Source organism: Andrographis paniculata, unplaced genomic scaffold (genome assembly GCF_009805555.1).
Source record: "Andrographis paniculata isolate CXL003 unplaced genomic scaffold, ASM980555v1 Contig37END, whole genome shotgun sequence".
Lineage (NCBI taxonomy): Eukaryota > Viridiplantae > Streptophyta > Magnoliopsida > Lamiales > Acanthaceae > Andrographis > Andrographis paniculata.
Genome location: NW_026137570.1, coordinates 7,287,049 through 7,304,239, shown reverse-complemented (window position 1 = coordinate 7,304,239; position 17,191 = coordinate 7,287,049). Strand labels below are relative to the sequence as shown.

General features: G+C 34.5%; 2 protein-coding genes across 8 annotated transcripts; one reads left to right on the top strand and one right to left on the bottom strand.

The window, feature by feature from the left end:
- The first annotated feature begins 2,264 nt into the window (after positions 1 to 2,264).
- On the top strand, positions 2,265 to 5,507 carry LOC127250692 (eukaryotic translation initiation factor). The gene is made up of 5 exons (XM_051274095.1): positions 2,265 to 2,551; positions 4,375 to 4,543; positions 4,676 to 4,801; positions 5,025 to 5,090; positions 5,189 to 5,507. The coding sequence occupies exons 1-5, from the start codon at positions 2,367 to 2,369 to the stop codon at positions 5,234 to 5,236; spliced, it is 594 nt and encodes a 197-aa protein (XP_051130052.1). The 5' UTR covers positions 2,265 to 2,366; the 3' UTR covers positions 5,237 to 5,507.
- Positions 5,508 to 7,220: 1,713 nt separating this feature from the next.
- On the bottom strand, positions 7,221 to 16,889 carry LOC127250321 (COP1-interacting protein 7). 7 transcript variants are annotated; one of them, XM_051273528.1, is made up of 14 exons: positions 16,697 to 16,889; positions 16,462 to 16,567; positions 15,732 to 15,911; positions 14,908 to 15,031; positions 14,787 to 14,826; positions 14,391 to 14,455; positions 14,260 to 14,315; positions 13,448 to 13,600; positions 13,138 to 13,355; positions 10,665 to 12,235; positions 9,453 to 10,382; positions 8,718 to 9,087; positions 7,621 to 7,686; positions 7,221 to 7,520 (listed from the first exon to the last, which is right to left on the bottom strand). In XM_051273528.1, exons 2-14 carry the CDS (start codon positions 16,518 to 16,520, stop codon positions 7,453 to 7,455), a joined length of 3,900 nt encoding a protein of 1,299 aa, XP_051129485.1. In that variant the 5' UTR covers positions 16,521 to 16,567; positions 16,697 to 16,889; the 3' UTR covers positions 7,221 to 7,452. The 7 variants fall into 7 exon arrangements, 6 of the variants coding, with proteins under 6 accessions (XP_051129485.1, XP_051129489.1, XP_051129487.1 ...); XM_051273532.1 differs by having other exon boundaries at positions 8,718 to 9,042; XM_051273530.1 differs by having other exon boundaries at positions 10,665 to 12,232.
- Between the last annotated feature and the right edge of the window lie 302 nt (positions 16,890 to 17,191).

Below are 17,191 nucleotides of genomic sequence, written 5' to 3'. Positions count from 1 at the left end.
TTTTTATGGTATAAGAAATTATGTAATTAATACAAATTAACAAGTGTGTTAAATTTTTTGAGAAAATGTATTTTTTTGGGAATTGTGGATTAACACAAATGTTTGTGTAATCTTGAAATCCAGTCCCTAACAGCTTTTTATTGTATACAGGGCAGTTAGGTGCATATTATTACTATTAGGGCTAATTACCATAGTTCCAAGTAGTATATGAATAACTACTTATGACCAAAATTAAATTAATATATATTGTGTGAGTTGTTAGGTCGGTGTTATATATTACTCACTTTGTCCTTCGTTGGATGTTTGAGTCACTTTATACCCAAAAATTTAAGATAAGTATAATTAATTATTCTATAATATAAATAATCATAAATTAAGATTAAAATAATTAATTAGTTTAATTAAAATTAAAAAAAATTAAATTAGAAATTTTAAAATGAAATAAAAGTGTATGATCATTTTTAAAAAATAGAAAAGTGACATGGGATGGGATATAGGATGGACAGATGTGGATATGGTAGGTGGGACGCCCAATCCTTAGCTGGCTTACTGGATCGATCTAATTCCTTTAACTCAAATCTAATTCCATCTTTCCAAACGTTAAGCCCAATCTTAATTAGTTATTTTTGGGAAGTTATTAGATATATAGATATACCGGGTGGGATCTTCGGTCCTTATTTTTTCCAATGTCATCTCCATGCAATAAGAGTAAGACATTTGGTATTTATTGTAATTTTTTTTTATTATTTGCAAAATCAAATATATATTTATAAAATAATCCTTATATTTCAGCTAAACTTAATTTTAATATATATTTGATTTTATCAAATAAAAAAAATTATGGGACTGACGATCCCAAACGTAGTAAGAGCCATTTTCGTCCAAGAGAGTGAAGGGAAGAGAAGCTGGTGAGTGTAGAGTTCGATGGCTGATTCTGATGGATGTCGAGGCTTTGAGTGTTGATCGAACCGACCTCCGATATTGAGGCTTGGTTGACATATGTCATTTGCACCATGAGCCGAAATTCAACTGTCCCTTCGTCAGAGAAAGACTTGTTGAAGGAGAAAGTAGATCGGAGTAAATCGATCTTGTTCGGAGCAATTTTGGTCAAGGAGCAGAAGGACATTGTCCGGAGGAATTCCGGAGAAGACAGCCTGAAGCTGTGGGCCGCCTCTGGCGGAAGATGGCTGTATTGATCTGCGAGTCATCGTCTTATCGAATTGCGGGTTCCTTATGCAGCTCGAAACATGGAAGTCTTTTTTTTTAATAGCGTAGATTCGACAGGCATGTCACACTAGTCAAATATGAAAGACAAATGCTTTTAAAGAGATCTAATTAAAAACAAAAGATACATACTGCAATTCAAGTAGCCATAATTTGTTTGTTTTGTTTTTTATTTGATTTTTTTTTTAAATAAAATATAGTGAATTGAAATAATATTTTATGTTAAATATTAATTTTTTTTTGTAAAGATAAAATATATATTAAAAATTATATTTTAAAAAAAATTATTGAGCAAATAAATTTTATGTTTTTTTATAAATACAATCGTTTTAGATTATATTCAATTTTATATCAAAAAAATTCTTACCTTTCAAAATATAAATCCAAAATTCAATTTTATTTTTTTTTTGGTCTTTTTATATTGATTTGAATCTGATACTCAAAATAATACTTTATGAGGTAGTAGATATATTTTTATTTTGGAACGTCTAATTATAAAATAAATATTTTATTAAATATTTCATTTTTTTCACAAATACCTATATTTTATATCGCATTGTTACTTTTATATCAAAAAAATAAAACAAAAATATCATTATATTACTTTTAACTATCCACTGTAATTAAAATATTACACCATCTGTCTCAAACACTCTGCGCTATTTTTTTTTTCTAAACTCACTGCAACATTTCCAAATTTAGAAATAATTAATAATATTTATATACATATATTAATATACACTTCATTTTATCTGATAGCATCACTCAAATAAAAAAATAAATAATCATTTATCTCTCCAATCACATCATTTAATATCCAAATTATCTCAAATTACCGTACTTAATACTCTCCACCTAAATTCTCATGTCAAACATAAATATTACACAATATTTGAGACGAATAAAGTATTATTTTTTAAATACTGCAATAAAAATAATTATATTGTGGACGGAGGGAGTATTTATTAGATAAAAACACTAACCAATCAAGGGCCTATTATTGAAACCCTAACCCACCTTCGGTCGTTACCAAATCTCGCTAACCCTTAAAAAAGCCAAAAGCCAAGCCCACGCAGAGTCTCCATCCCCTTCCTTCATTTTCCTCCGCACAGAACCCTCCCATTTGATTTGATTTCATTGAAATGGCGGCTGAAGTGGCGAGCGGCGCGGCGCCGGAAGTACAGGCGGAGGCAGAGAAGCAGCCGCACAGACTGGAGCGGAAGTGGACGTTTTGGTACGACAACCAATCGAAACCCAAACAAGGCGCCGCCTGGGGAAGTTCTATCCGCAAAGCCTACACCTTCGACACCGTCGAAGAATTCTGGTGGTGCGTATTAACTATTGTTTAGATCATGGCTTGGTTGGCTCGGCTACGTCTGTTGTTTCAATTTTCTCAGGAGATTCCGTTTCGTGCTAATAGATCTCTTATTCGTGAACGAACACTTTACTTTATTCATTAGAACCTTGTTAGTTTTACTTGTGCTTAATTGGAGATTAATGATTTCGTTGTGAATATTATTGGTGTTTCGATTTTTTATTTTTATTTTTATTTTTTTTATGTTGTTGCAATGGATATTGTGTTATGCTATTTGTGTACGAGGCAATTAAGAGTCCACACACCATAACCTGTTGCAATTCCGATTTTAGACACGAAATTGTTATTGGTGTGTAGGTTTGGAGATTAGATTTAGGGTTGGGAATAGGAAGAAGATTTGAATTGGAAAAGGTGTTTTAATGCTATGTGATATAAGAAATGAAAAAATAGGTGTTCGATATCACTAAAAAAATAGTAAATGTATACCTCGGTAGGGGACGTAGTGAGTATAGAAAGTGAAAAATAAATGTTCGATTCCACAATTTTGAGGGAGAAAATGAAAATGAAGAATAGTGGGAGTCCTGTCAAAAACCCCTCATCCAGATTAGGGTTCCCACAGTAAGTTTAAAAGTGCTATAGGATAGCAAGACGTTTTCCGTACTTTAAAAGTTTTCAGATCATATCAACATAATCGCTTGGTTTGTGTTGAATTATGGCTAAGTTAAGAGATGCAAATGTTTCTCTAGTTAAGAATTAAAGTTATTTGTGCCATCATAAATAACTTTAATTAACGTGAAGAGCCACTTTAGTTTTTGGATTTCTGCATTTCCATCCTTTTACTGTCTACAGCACCACCGACATTTTTAAGAATTCAACACTAGTCAATCTTGAATAGCATTTCCGTTAATGTTAATTAGGCTTCTACATGCTTTGATTATTAGCCGCTTGATGCGCGTGAAGTAACTTTTAATAATTGATGATCGATCAATGTTTCTGGATTGGTTTTCAACATTAGTTGCTGCTTGCTGTTTTTCAATCTTTTACATCCTCCATTAGCCTTAAGGAATGAACTTAGTGGCCGTATGCACTGATATATGGGCTTTCACACAGTATTGAACCTGTCAAGACCATTTTAAATTAACAGAGCGCATCGATATGAAGAAAGTGGAATGTTGTTAGTGGTTTTGGAATTGAATTCTGAACAATGTTGTGAGAGAACCTGTAAGTCGTGGAGAGTTAAAGAGTGTTAGGCGGTGTTTGGTTCAGGGAAATGGCGGCAAGGAAATGGAAATAAATACATTTTCTTTCTTTGTTTGGACCGGAGAAGATAAGATTGATAAATAAATTATTTCTCATTTCTACTTTCAATTCTCTCTTATACGTGAAGAAATAGAAAGAATTGAATTTGTGGGAGTTAAAATACATGCAAAAAGTTATCTTTCAACAGCTTTTCATTCCACACCAAAACCTTCTTCGATTGTTTCTTCCTCCAAGTTTGTTTATCTGTCACCATCTCTGCCACCGCACGGCCCTCTTTGCTATCCTCCTAAGATATTTGCCGTCTGTAGATTTTTATGACAATTTTTAAATTGATCAATATATTTTAATTAATTTATGCATTTTTTTGTGTATTTATGTATATATATATATATTATTTGAGTAAATGATAAATTAATTCTCCATTCCATTTCCTGGTGAATTCTCTAATACTAAATAAAAGAATCGATTCTCATTATCCAACCTAATCTTTTCTTTAATATTCCTTCTTTGTAACTTTATTCTCTGTACGAAATACACCCTTATAACTATACCTAATATTGTAATTTTTGTTGCAGTTTGTGTGATCAGATTTTTGTGCCCAGCAAATTATCCGGAACTGCAGACTTTCACTTATTCAAAGCAGGAGTAGAGCCCAAATGGGAAGACCCTGAGTGCGCAAACGGGGGCAAATGGACTGTTAATTGCAGCAGAAGATCGAATATGGACACCTTGTGGCTCGAAACTGTAATATTACTTAATTTTCTCATAATGCATCATTGTTTCATTTTTTTAAAATTGCTTGCATGGGTTTTCAGTTTAATTTCTCAATTACCTGATTGTTATTTGGCTCCTTACTTTTATTTCCATATCTTTTAGTTAATGGCTATGATCGGCGAGCAGTTTGACGAGGCTGATGAGATCTGTGGAGTAGTTGCCAGTGTGCGCCCAAGACAAGACAAAATCTCGTTGTGGACCAAGACCGCTGCAAATGAAGCAGTTCAGGTAAAATCTTAGTTGTCAGAACTTAGATAATTTATATGGTGAAATAACCTCAGCAGCAGCCAGACAGATGCTAATGTTGTCTCGGCATTTCCTTTTAATCTAGATTGAGTTTGTATTTCCTCTATAGTTTATCATAATTTGAAGTTAGAAGTCTTGATGATGGGGTATTTTGCAAATAATCAATCAATCAATCAATTTCACCTCGAGTTTTTGTAACACACAGATGAGCATTGGGAGGAAGTGGAAGGAGATCCTCGGCATTGATGATAAGATGTTTTACAGTTTCCATGTATGTATATCCTCTGTTATATACATATATATATATATGTATATCATGATCCTACTGCCTTCCCCAATTCATTCTACTCGTCTCATTAATTATTACAGGAGGATTCTAAAAAGGAGAGATCAACAAAAAGTCGGTACAGTGTCTGAAGATTTTAGCCGCATATACTCAAATATGCCGGATCAAGAAGAGGAATACATCTGTGACAACCAGGTTACCTTGTATTTCTAGTTCGATCTCTTATAATTTTCTATCATCACATCTGTGTTTGAATTGATTTCATCGATTTCTTTCGATTTTGGTCACTTGTTCTCGTTTGTTTGTTGTTATATGCCCCCAATATGAATGAATATGATGATCCGATACTTCTTATTGTGTCCCTTTTAAAAGGATTTTGTTATCTGTTAAGCGTTCACATCACACACATACATACATGCTTGCTATACAAATACCAATCCATTATTTTTTTCACTCTATATATATATATATATATATATATATATGTAGGGCATGGTCAGTTGTTTATTGGTAAGTTAGCATGGTGCTAATTTGATCGGATCAGCATATACCATTTAGGTGATCAATATATATTTATAATACAACATATGTTATATTATAACACAACATAGTGTTATCTTATAATACAATATATATTGTATTATTATGTGTAAATATATGTTGGTCATCTGTATGATATATATGTTGATCATGTCAAAGAACTCTATTGATTTGGGAATCTCCAGCCATATATGTAATATATAAACACATATACAATGTATGTATATATACGAGTTTATATACATATCCTATTCTGATTTATTATGGGGTTCTTAAGGTCCTGACAGTTGTCACTGCACTGTTATGTCCATAGTTTATGTACGAGTTTAGAATGTGTATTAGTATTTTAAATTATATTTGAATAAAAAATATGTACAATATGAATATTAAATTAATGACATTTTATGTGATATAACTAAATAAAAAAATAGGAAATTCAAAAATATTTTATTTATTAAAGGGAAAATATAAGGATTTTGAGTAATTTTATATCTAACATATTATAATTTTAATTTATATTTGTTGAATATATTTGAAGCTGATAAATTTATTAAAAATGTATATATGGCAATTATTACGAGACAAATGAAAAACGGGTTAACTGTTGTGGCTAACAGGTGGAGTAAATAAATAAAATTTAGAATAGTAACGAGCTGGACAGGTTGCGGCTGAAATAATGCCATGTCAAGTATTCTCAACTTTTTTTATTATTTTATCTGTTTTGTTAATTAATAAAAAAGTAAGTGGTACGGAAGAAGTAACACTATATCAATATAGTTTTTGAAAAAATTATCTTATCAAACTTTTTTTTTTTTTTTTTCTATAAAATATCACATTAAATAATCAAAATAATTATCCTTACTTACTGAGGCTTTCAACTTTATTTTCCTCGCTCTTTCGACAATAATTTCATATCAAATATACTTTTTATTTAAAATAATACGCCAAATTTATTTTATATTCCAAATATATCCAATTATTTTACAGCAAACATTAAAAAAAAAGTTACAGAAATTATTGTTCTTGAACTTTCTAGTATTCTCAAACTAACTCAAATTTCACATCAAATATAAAAATACATTATTTTTATTATTTAAACAATAAAAACAAACGACTAAATATAAAATCAAATAATTACTTTTTATTTTTATATTATACTAAAAATTTATTTTACATTCAAAACGTAAAATTTTATTTAACAATAAAAATTCAAAAATTCAAATACAATATATACACACGTTTCGGTACAGTAATAGCATGTAAATTGAAACTTTCGGTATACACCGAAATACTAAATTATTTTCTATATTTTTGTATATACCGAAAAATACCATATATATATATATATATATACCAAAAATTTCGAGACGACACGGTATACGTATCTATCATATCAAATAAATACGATATAAAGTATGGTGTATAACACCACCCCTAATTTCATGTATACGCCCCCAGCACAACTTACTCTCGCAGCAAGCCTAAGCCTACTACCTAAAGTCATAGAAATTGTATAAGAGAGACCAGAAGGGCAAGCCCTGTTGGCCTACCCCCATCTAGCTGCAAGACGGGTCATTGCTTTCATAAGAAACCGAACACATTTCTAAATTCCGGTATGCGAATACGATGAAAAACAATCGACAAGATACTGTAGTGTACGCAATATAGTACGGCTCGAGGTGACAAAGTAGCACATATGAATGAAAAGCATGTTATGAAACAGTGATGTTTGAAGTATATATGTGACTTGTAATTACACACTTGATATATATCTAAGAAAGGACATTTACCTTGATATATTGAAGATCTACGATGCTTGTTTCTTTTCGCTCGTTTTGCTCCAAAAAGGAGACAACAAAGAGAAATGACGAGAACCTGTAGTAGCCATATTTTAAACAATAGTAAGATTCGGATATATAGTGAAGGGGATAAAAGAATGTCAAGTTTACACAGAAATGAAGTTTGATTCACTCACTCTTTTGTGAAGCATTTCCTGCAGGAGGGACGTCGTCGTGAGAAATTAGGTTCTTCAGTGTGTGAGCTGAGTTCAAAAAGATTATATAATGTTAGAAAATTGACTAGAATGGCTATTGGCAGTCGACATGGACATTCTAGATTATCGAACAAACATCTTTTTCAGATTGTTTATCTACATACTTTTTCTAGGTATTGAACTATGTAATGGAAGAACAGTAATCCATTTCTTATAAATTATCAAATTCGAACCACGAAACATACAGTGGCATAACATATCCAGAGTTTAAGCTAACTAAAGGATTAAACATAAAATCCATTTTGATTGTAGTCTTACTACAAAAGTCACTAATAGAAACGAGGTAAAAAATATTCTTTTACAAACACAGAAAAGCTAGCCGACCACAATGGATTAAATCCGGGTTTCAGTCACACCCACATAATGTTTTGAAGCTAGATGGTATGAAGAAAACTGGATTGAAATTTAATAATAGCTAATTGAGAACTTGCTATGCGTAGAAAGAGAAAATTGCAAAAAATATCCTTATGTATGCTCCATTATGACTTTTGTCCTGTATTTATCTCGCTGGCAAAATATATTCTACCTGTTTGCAAAAGTCATTATTGTGAACATCACGCAAGGATAGAAATGGCGACATTTACAAACATGTGATATATTTTTTCAACGAGATAAATACAGAACAAAAATAATAATGGGGTATACATGAGAATATTTTTTGCAATTTTCCTTCATAGAAAGAAAATAAAAGGAGGATCATATTATATGGTTTGTAAATAAAAAGAAATTGCATAAAAGTCATAAATATGAAAACCAATTATCCATCTTCCAGCATGAACAAATGAAAGCAGTTTCTGCAAAAATAAGGGGCTGAGCTGACCAATTAATCCTGACAACTAATAATACGAAATGTATTAACACGGGACGACTGAATTAAAATCTAATCTTCATAATTGAAGGTAATTCAGTCACCAAGTCAGCTTATCATTCAAATTGGAAAAGCCATATTCATGCATAAACCGACCCCATAAGTAGTTATATGATAATGCTAAGTGTTACGTTAGAGAAATAGTCGTCACCTTGACTTGTTGAAGCCATCTTTTTTGCACTTTCACTGTCAACACCGGTGCCATCCGAGTCAAAACTGTGATCCATTGATGATGAAGTGTGACTCTTCTTTCCAAACTTCAATAGGCGTCTCAAACCTTTGGGCGAATCCTTTACACAAGCCTTCTCCGATTCCACTTGATATTTGTCCATTTTGGGGGGTTTTAAATCAGTAACATGTGTTCTGACATTATCTTCAGCTCGTAATGGCACTTCTGAACGTACCAATGGTGCTTTTCCATAATCCGACTGATGAGTGCAAGGGTCTTCCAGAGAGGAAACCCGAGCATGAGGAGCCTGGTAAGATTTTCCATCACCAGTCGTGTTAGCGAAGCTTGGAACCTGATGCACAATGTGCTTCATCAGAGACCTAGAATAGTGTTAGCAGAATAAACAGCACATGTACAACAACAATCAACTGGAGAAATTAAACTAGTAAGCCAATGAATGCAACCGATAATAATGTACCACCTGTACGAAAAGATTGAGGTCACGTGCAACCCACAAACTAAAATCCAGTATCATGTATAATTTAGGCCATCTTGTTTTAAAATGGCACATTAGAGGTGCATAAAACATACAATAAAAGAGATGTAAACTTACTTCATAGAATGTGTATCAAATAAGGTCAGGAGTTGAAGATAGAAATTCAAACCAACTTCCAATCTATGCTATGGGCACCAGGAATGTCAGATTAATGATCCTACCTCACTACGAACTGACTGCTTTTGGACTTCAAAAGTTACGGGCTGTTTATCCAGTGTTGGAGGAGAAGGTGCGCGAGCTGACTCGGATACCATGCTTGTTTTTTCTCCTTTTCCACGACTATAATGTTGTTGATTCAGTAACCCTGTCTTTGCTTCTGATGGATGCAAAGTTGGAAGAGAAGGCTTCTCAGTCTCAAGCACCAAAACACTTTTATCAACTATTGGGTTGTCTTCGGCATCAATTCGATGAGCTCTACTGGTATTGCTTACATTTGGTTCACCATGTTTTGGAAGCACTGATGACTTTGTTCCATTTGCCTTCTGTGTGTCATCCAGTGATTTGTTATTACCTGTAGTTTCTTGTGGCTTTGTCGTCTTGATCTTCAATTCTGGAAGAGTTGCAGCTTTACGTCTATCAAGGTCAATGATAGCAGACACTTTGTTCTTTCCAGGCCCATGAAACAATTTCCTCTTCAATACTCCATCAGCACTCTGGGATTTCGTTGTAGTAACAGGAGAACTTGTCATTGTTTTGGGTTCTGATAACCTTCTGATCCGAGATATGGATGCCTTAGAATTAGAAACACTAGTCTTTTCTCTTTTTGTCTCAGACAATGTCGAAGAGGACCTGGTCAATCTATTCCCAGCTGAGTGGCTACCCTCACCTAATTTACCAGTTTTGGTAACTTTACTAGGTTCACTTGATCCAAGTGAAGTTCTAACTTTGGATCTCTGCAAGGGAGATGATGAACCGGGCACAGAATCGCTGAACTTCGATACTCGATTAGTTGCAGGCGAAATCTTGGGCAGCTGTTGCTTTGTCTGAGGAGATGGTGTGGATGACTTTACAGAGATAGAACCTCCTCTAGCTGCAATCCTCTTTTGCCTTGCCTGCTTTAAAGCCTCTAGCCGCTTTACTTCTGCTTGTTCCTGTAAAGAAGCAATCGAATATATAAATCTAATAAGATGTATGCTAGAGGAAAAATTGATGAGAATCCAAAATGCCAGTTGGCAGTTAGTCTTGATCTGCAAATGAATTATATCTTACCTGAACATGTTTATTTTTTCTATTTCATAATCTATTCGCAATCAATCACCTCTAGTGACACGAAAACTCATGCCAAGAATTATGATCTACAATGTTTGTTATTGAGAAAGCAATCGGTTTGGCAAGCTCACACTGGAGTTGAACAAGGATATCATATATTGTACCTTCTCTTTCTTCAATTTCTGCAGCTCAGCTTTATAGGATCTTAGGCTTTCAGCACGGGCCCTTGCATCTTCTGTAGCACTCATCATTGATGAACTGTTCTTCCTCACAGGACCTCCAGTTCTTTGCTTATTTACAGAATCTGAGGTAATCTTTGACCTTCGCTCCTTATCTAATCTCCTCACGCCACTGACCTTCACATCAGCAACAGCTCTTTTGCCTTTCTCCTGAGACCCTTGGGCATAGACTTGCATTTTATAGTCCAGAGCAAGGTCATACCCAAATGAACTCTTATCAGTTCTTCGTTCAGGCATCAGACTTAAATCATTAGGCTCATAATTAACTTTGTTCTTATTTCCTCCTGATTCTAACTTCTGATATTTAGATGGAATCTCAGAATCTATATCAATACCCGCTCCATCAGCTCCTTCATCAATCGACATCGACCTAAATGGCACAACCAAACTTTCATCAGCCATTCCACGAGAATAGTCTCTGTCTATCTTATTAGCACCCTCAAAACAGTTCACAGCCAGTGATTGTGATGAATTTCTCAAATCAGCCTGCTTATGTTGATTGCCAATCATAAAGTCTTCATGTGTTGTCCTGGATAAAATCTTCCTCCCGCCGGTTTCTGAAAATTGAATATCCATTTGGTCATTTTTTTCTCTCAGGTCATTAGCCACACTATAAGATAGAAGCTCATCACGTGACCCCTTGAGCCGAGAACCACCACGTCCACTGATTCTGTGAATATCTCTCATCTTACCATCTTGAATTTCACTAAAATCTCGCACACCATGAGCCAATGGATCATCACCTGCAACATGCTTCTTTAACTTACCATCCTTGTCCAAAGCATTAGTTCTTCTGTCAGTATGAGCATCTTCATCACCTCCCCTTAATAAACAATCTTGAAATGCCTGCCATTGTTTATTATCTCCATCTATTCCAAACATGGCTGTCTCGTCGTTGTTTGAACTCAACTTCTCCTTGGACTTTGGATAAGTTACTCCTTGTTTGAAGGGTCTCTTCTTATTCTTATTTTGATGGCTCACTTCTTGACGGTCACCCTCGGAGGACTCATTTTCAGTATCTTCATCCAAATGTGAACCTGAATTTGTTTCACTATCAGAGTTATTCTCTTTAGCAATGTAATTAATGTTTCGTATGACAACCATGCCCGATTGCTTTCTGTTTGAACTTCCAGCATTTTTTCGTGATTTTCGACTGTGTGAAACTTCTGCATTGAATGATGTATCATCTAAAGATCTTGTTCCATTAGTCTCCAATGTCTCTGTCCCAGGATTACCGCCCACAGCATCATCAGATTGTCTGATCTGGCTTGATTGGGGACCAAAATTTGACAGAGACTGCTCCATAGGTTGGTGTGGTGGCTGAAACACAAGACCATTACCTGTATAAGGTGGATAGTATGGCATGCCTTGCACAGGATATGCTTGAAATACTGGTTGAGCACCAGGCGGTGCATGTATAGGCCACTGTGGAAATAAAAAGTGCGGAAATTGCCCTTGAATATATTCCTGCTGGCCATTTGGAGCCATGCGATCTGCTGGAACCAAAAGAAAATAAGACAGACATTCTACTGATATAAAGTAGAAATATTATTTTAGGACACAACAGCATGTGATTCTAGCACACATATATCAAGCATTGTAGAAGTTTGTAACTTGTAAAGTATCACCTTGTAAAAGCTGTGTAACAAGGTGACAGACATTATTATCCTAGTAGCATAATTTATATGGTAGGAGGTTATTCAGTTAGGATGCTCTACTTTCAAACCTGATTTCCCTCTGAAGCAACAGTTAGTTGAAAGATTAACAACAGCTGCTGAATTGTAGGCTGGTTTGTTAGCTTTTCAAATGATTTCTTGTTATTTGAATTGACATTTTTTTTCACAACATTATGATTCCCCTTATGCATAGAAACAATCGTTGAAACAGGAGTGTTATCCAATGGCACTCTAGATCATGATACTTCACCCAATAAATAACTTCATGGTCTAGGAAACAAACAGACTATTCACCGTAGTTCTACGATTCTATTTAGAAATCAATTGTTCCTAGGTGACTCTCTAAAACTGAATATAAGTAAATAAAATTCATCCATCTAGAAAGAGGTGGGAGGGGGGGGGGGGGGTGTGGTATATGTTTTCAATTAGTGGCCCACATACAGAGGCAAAGGGTCCTAGTTTTCTAGAGCTTCCGGGATGATTTGAGTAGATTCAAGTCGTCAATATTGAAAGTGAAAAGGAAGTCCATCCCTGATTAAGAGAAAGCATCCTTGCACACATATAACAAAAGCACTTTATCACACACTAAAGATTGTCCAATAATGTATCGACGAAATCATACACATATAGAAAGGTTTTTCTTGTTGAATTCAAAGCTTTAGAGGAATATCTTTGGTTGAAAGGAATTTTATTGAAGACCATAGAAAAGGACTAGAACTCACCAGCATTACTTGTTGAACCTGATTTCCCATTATCCGCTGCTGCTGGCTCATTGTCCGGGTGGTCATGATTGTTGGGTGTGCTAGAGAGAATAATGCCAGATGCATTAATTGAAGCAAAGTCTGGTTGAGTGCCCACTGATTCTGATGCCTCAATATCAAGCCATTGTCCTGTTTCATGCTTCTTCTTCCAGATATCTTGGAACCTTGTGCATGCTTCCCTGTAGACATGCACATAACCTGTTACCTGTCATGTTTATTTTTCTTTTTCTTATAATTTGTGTATTTGGTGAAAAGGGTGGAAAGAGCTCACATTAAACGCATTGCTCCAAAGCACTCGGAAAATGATATAAGGGGTGCTATGTCATCAATGTCAAAACCTGCTGCCACTGCACGTGCAAAAGCCATTCCTTGCTCTTTTTGTAGCGCTGTCCTGCGGTTCTCGAGGACTTTCAAAAGCTGAACTCTGTTTCACCATGAACGAAATGCAAACAAGTTAAGCTTCATGAATTTATTTTCTTCACTTCAGTTATCACCAATTCACCATAACAAGTAATATATGAGCCATGTAGCTTCACTTTCATTATCAAATGCATGATCTTAATGAGAATCCAAAGAAGTTATACAACCATACAAAGACCTGTGTTTTGTATAAACTCAAGTATTATATTCAGCGTTGAAACATTACTATATAATGGGAACACAGATCTTTGCTGTTTAGTACAAAAACAAAATTTTAGTTTGCCATGATAACAAGCTAATCAATCTGAAAATAAATAATGAACAGAAACGCCAGTAAAAGAAACTCAAAGAGAATGAAAGGTTCAGGTAGAAATAAAAATGACTATGGGTATACAAAAAGGATAAATATACTGTACAAGCATAAGGAATAGTATCAACAACAGGCAAAAAAGAAAAAAAAAAAAAAACATAAAGCAACAATAGTAGCTAACAATCAAAGTGGAATATCATATTGGAACACTTTGAAATCCCATCATTAGAATCCATTCCTGCAGAGTATACCCTTTACTAATTCTGCTCTAAATTATATACAAACCTTCAGAAATAAAACTAAACTTTTTCTCAAGAAACTAAATGTTTGAGACACAGAACTGCCTTGCATACTTTGAATTTCCCTCCTCCAAGGATGATCCACTGGCTTCAGGCGGTGGTGCCCCAGGCTGCTAAGACAAATAAGCCTATGAAATATGCAGTCACATGAATCAGAAGAATGAGCATGACAATTGTATAATCACCGTGTATAGAACAATTGCCTTCTCTTCATCAGCATTGGGCACAGATTTTTCACCTGTCCATAGATCTAGGATTAAGTTACTACCGTATGATTTACTATAGAAGTCATTAAGAGTAAGATTACATGATAATTCCACGGAAATTATCTATTCTGCACTATGTAATACAGATAACTCATCACAGAGTTACTCACTTCCACCCTATCTTAATATTTATAACAATGTATGGGGAGTGGGGACAATAATTATAAGAAAAGAGAGGAACCCTACTAAAAGATGAAACCCAATTGACATCATAATTAAGGTATATCACCAGGAATTTTTAAAGGTACAGAATTTACCATCAATAACTCTCAAGAAAAAGATATTTTAAAATCTATCAATTAAATTATTATATACCTTCATACACGCCCAAAGATTTTTGTTTGTGGCTATCCACCTGCAAATAGAAAAGATTAAAAAAAAAAAATGCAGATAATCAAAGACCAGCCCAAGCAGAAATTATCCTGTGTTTTTATACCACAATGCTTTGCCCAATTTCATTGCTGCTCTGTATGGCAATTGCCTTCCCAATTTGTAAGATCTCAGTTTCTATTGTGTAGACACGCTCCAAGATTTCTGGAGTGCTCACAAAACGAACAAACCTGTTAAGTAGCACATTTTAGTGCCTTCTCATAATTAAGCTTTGGCAGAGAAACATACAACCCAGAAGCCAAAGCACAATTTTTACATCTCTCACAAGGATTCTGCAAATAAATGCCCTCAGCCAAATGAATGAGCTAATAGTCCGTTATGTCAAAAAAAGAAAAAAAGTATTTGACAATGATATATCTTGAAACATAGTGGTCAAATAGGTGTACAGGCATACAGATTTATAATGGGTTTGTTTTTATCTTAAAATTAAAGTTTATACATGCTCTTTGGATGAAATTAGTATGCTCTAAGGAAGAAGGTCTGCAGTCATTTTATGTAATGGTTAGGTGATGTTTCTGTTCCGGATCAATAGATAAAAAGCACGAAAGATAGCTATGTTAATATATAAGGATAGCAATTCTGCAAGATTTTGATCAGGAAATCAAAAGATTCGGCGCCCAATGTTGTTTTTTCTAAAGCTAATAATATATCCCCAAAGTTGATTTCATCACTTACAATTAAAAAGAACATACAACCTTAAGATTACTCACAACAGGGATAAAACATGCACAATTAAATAACCAAAAAGCACAAACAACAGAAGAGGATTGTCTCACAACAGGGGAATGTACCATAATATTAAGATTATATAAGATTCGGACCTACTTACGCAAATATCAACAATGTTACCATAATGTACTGCATCCAAACCTTTCTAGAGTGGCCTTTGTGAACCATGATGTATCACCGGTAGATGCTGGCTCTAGAACAATTGAATAACCGCCTTTAGCAATCTGATCCTGAGCAGTCTTTAGGTGTGCAAGAAATGGATTTAACAACCCCGATGCAATTTTCTCTCTCTTATTGTTGGCAATGATAATCAAATCACACCTGATATTCAAAATGTAATGCAAATGTCAGCACGAAAGATCAACAAGGAAAGAAATTATACATCAATAAATGCATAAGAAGATCCTGTTTCTTAATGTTTATGAAACCCTACAACAACCTCTCTATGATCGGTTCTCTGCTTTCAGTCTAAAGGATCGTAAACTCTTAGAGATACTAAAAAACAAAGACCAAAAGATGAATCTAAGATTTCTTTACACCCAATGAAGGTTTCAACTCCCATCAAAATTCTTCAAATTTCAAATTCTTCCGTTACATCATTACATCACGAACCATATTCGCAATAATCCAAAAGTTATCAGCAGTTCTCGATAGATACCTTGAAAAAGACATAAATCATCATTAAAAACTTTACACGTAAAAAACTTAAACGAAAGCAACACAGGCTAAAGTTTACAAACACGAAAGAGTTGAACCAATTGAAACAGCTAATCAGCTCATCTTCACCAACAAAACACTCAGATCAACCAGCAAGACTCTAAATAACGGCACAGATTCCAAAGAAATACGCGTCTCAATAATGTAAGCGCACCTCGTTCGAGTTGGAGTGAGCTGAAACACCACCGAACTAAGCCAAGTACTCGACCTCATTGCATCAATTCACACCACTGCTTCAGATCTCGCGGGGAAACTAGAACCTGCAAAGAAATAGCTCATAAAAAACGCTAATCTGCTTTTTCTAAGGCATAAATCTCCTTTCCGAATGAGTAACTTGAAGTTAAAAAAAAAAAAATGGAATGCTTCAGATGAATAGAGGAAGTGCGCACCCACTTTCCGATTAACAAAGTCGCCTGCATTTACACCATGTGTGCAAAAGCTGTAAGCACATCCGCAGGGAGTGAGGAAAGCTGTCTGTGAGAGAGAAATCTGCCAGAGAAAGGAGTGTGTGTGAGAGACAAGGGAGAGAGATTTGACAGAGAAATGAGTGTGTGAGAGAGAGAAATGAGTGTGTGAGTACGTGAGAGAGAATGAGGCAGGTATGAGAGAAAGTTTAAAGAGAGTTCCGTTTCAAGGTGCCGGCCCGGCCCGGCCCGGCCCCCACCGAGTAAACTCAGATAATTATTACTCTTTATTTCAAAAGAAAAAAAACAAGTATGGGTGTGTTTAGTCGTCTATTCCTCCGATAACATCAAGGACGTGTTTGTTTAGGTTTGTATTTTAAGTTAGAAATTTGAATAATAAAAAATTTTAATTAAAATAATTATGTGATGGGATATAAATTATAAATAAGTATTGATTTAATATTTTAAATATAAAATTAT

Bases quoted from the DNA above. Each gene is read 5' to 3' on its own strand.
- LOC127250321 (XM_051273528.1), bottom strand. From the start codon at position 16,520: ATGAGGTCGAGTACTTGGCTTAGTTCGGTGGTGTTTCAGCTCACTCCA. The intron at 13,356-13,447 runs GTGAGCTCTTTC...GCATGTCTACAG, and splicing joins TTTGGAGCAATGCGTTTAAT to GGAAGCATGCACAAGGTTCC. The intron at 9,088-9,452 runs GTAGGATCATTA...ATTGTGCATCAG, and splicing joins AGCAGTCAGTTCGTAGTGAG to GTTCCAAGCTTCGCTAACAC.
- LOC127250692 (XM_051274095.1), top strand. From the start codon at position 2,367: ATGGCGGCTGAAGTGGCGAGCGGCGCGGCGCCGGAAGTACAGGCGGAG. The intron at 2,552-4,374 runs GTGCGTATTAAC...TTTTTGTTGCAG, and splicing joins ACCGTCGAAGAATTCTGGTG to TTTGTGTGATCAGATTTTTG. The intron at 4,544-4,675 runs GTAATATTACTT...CATATCTTTTAG, and splicing joins ACACCTTGTGGCTCGAAACT to TTAATGGCTATGATCGGCGA.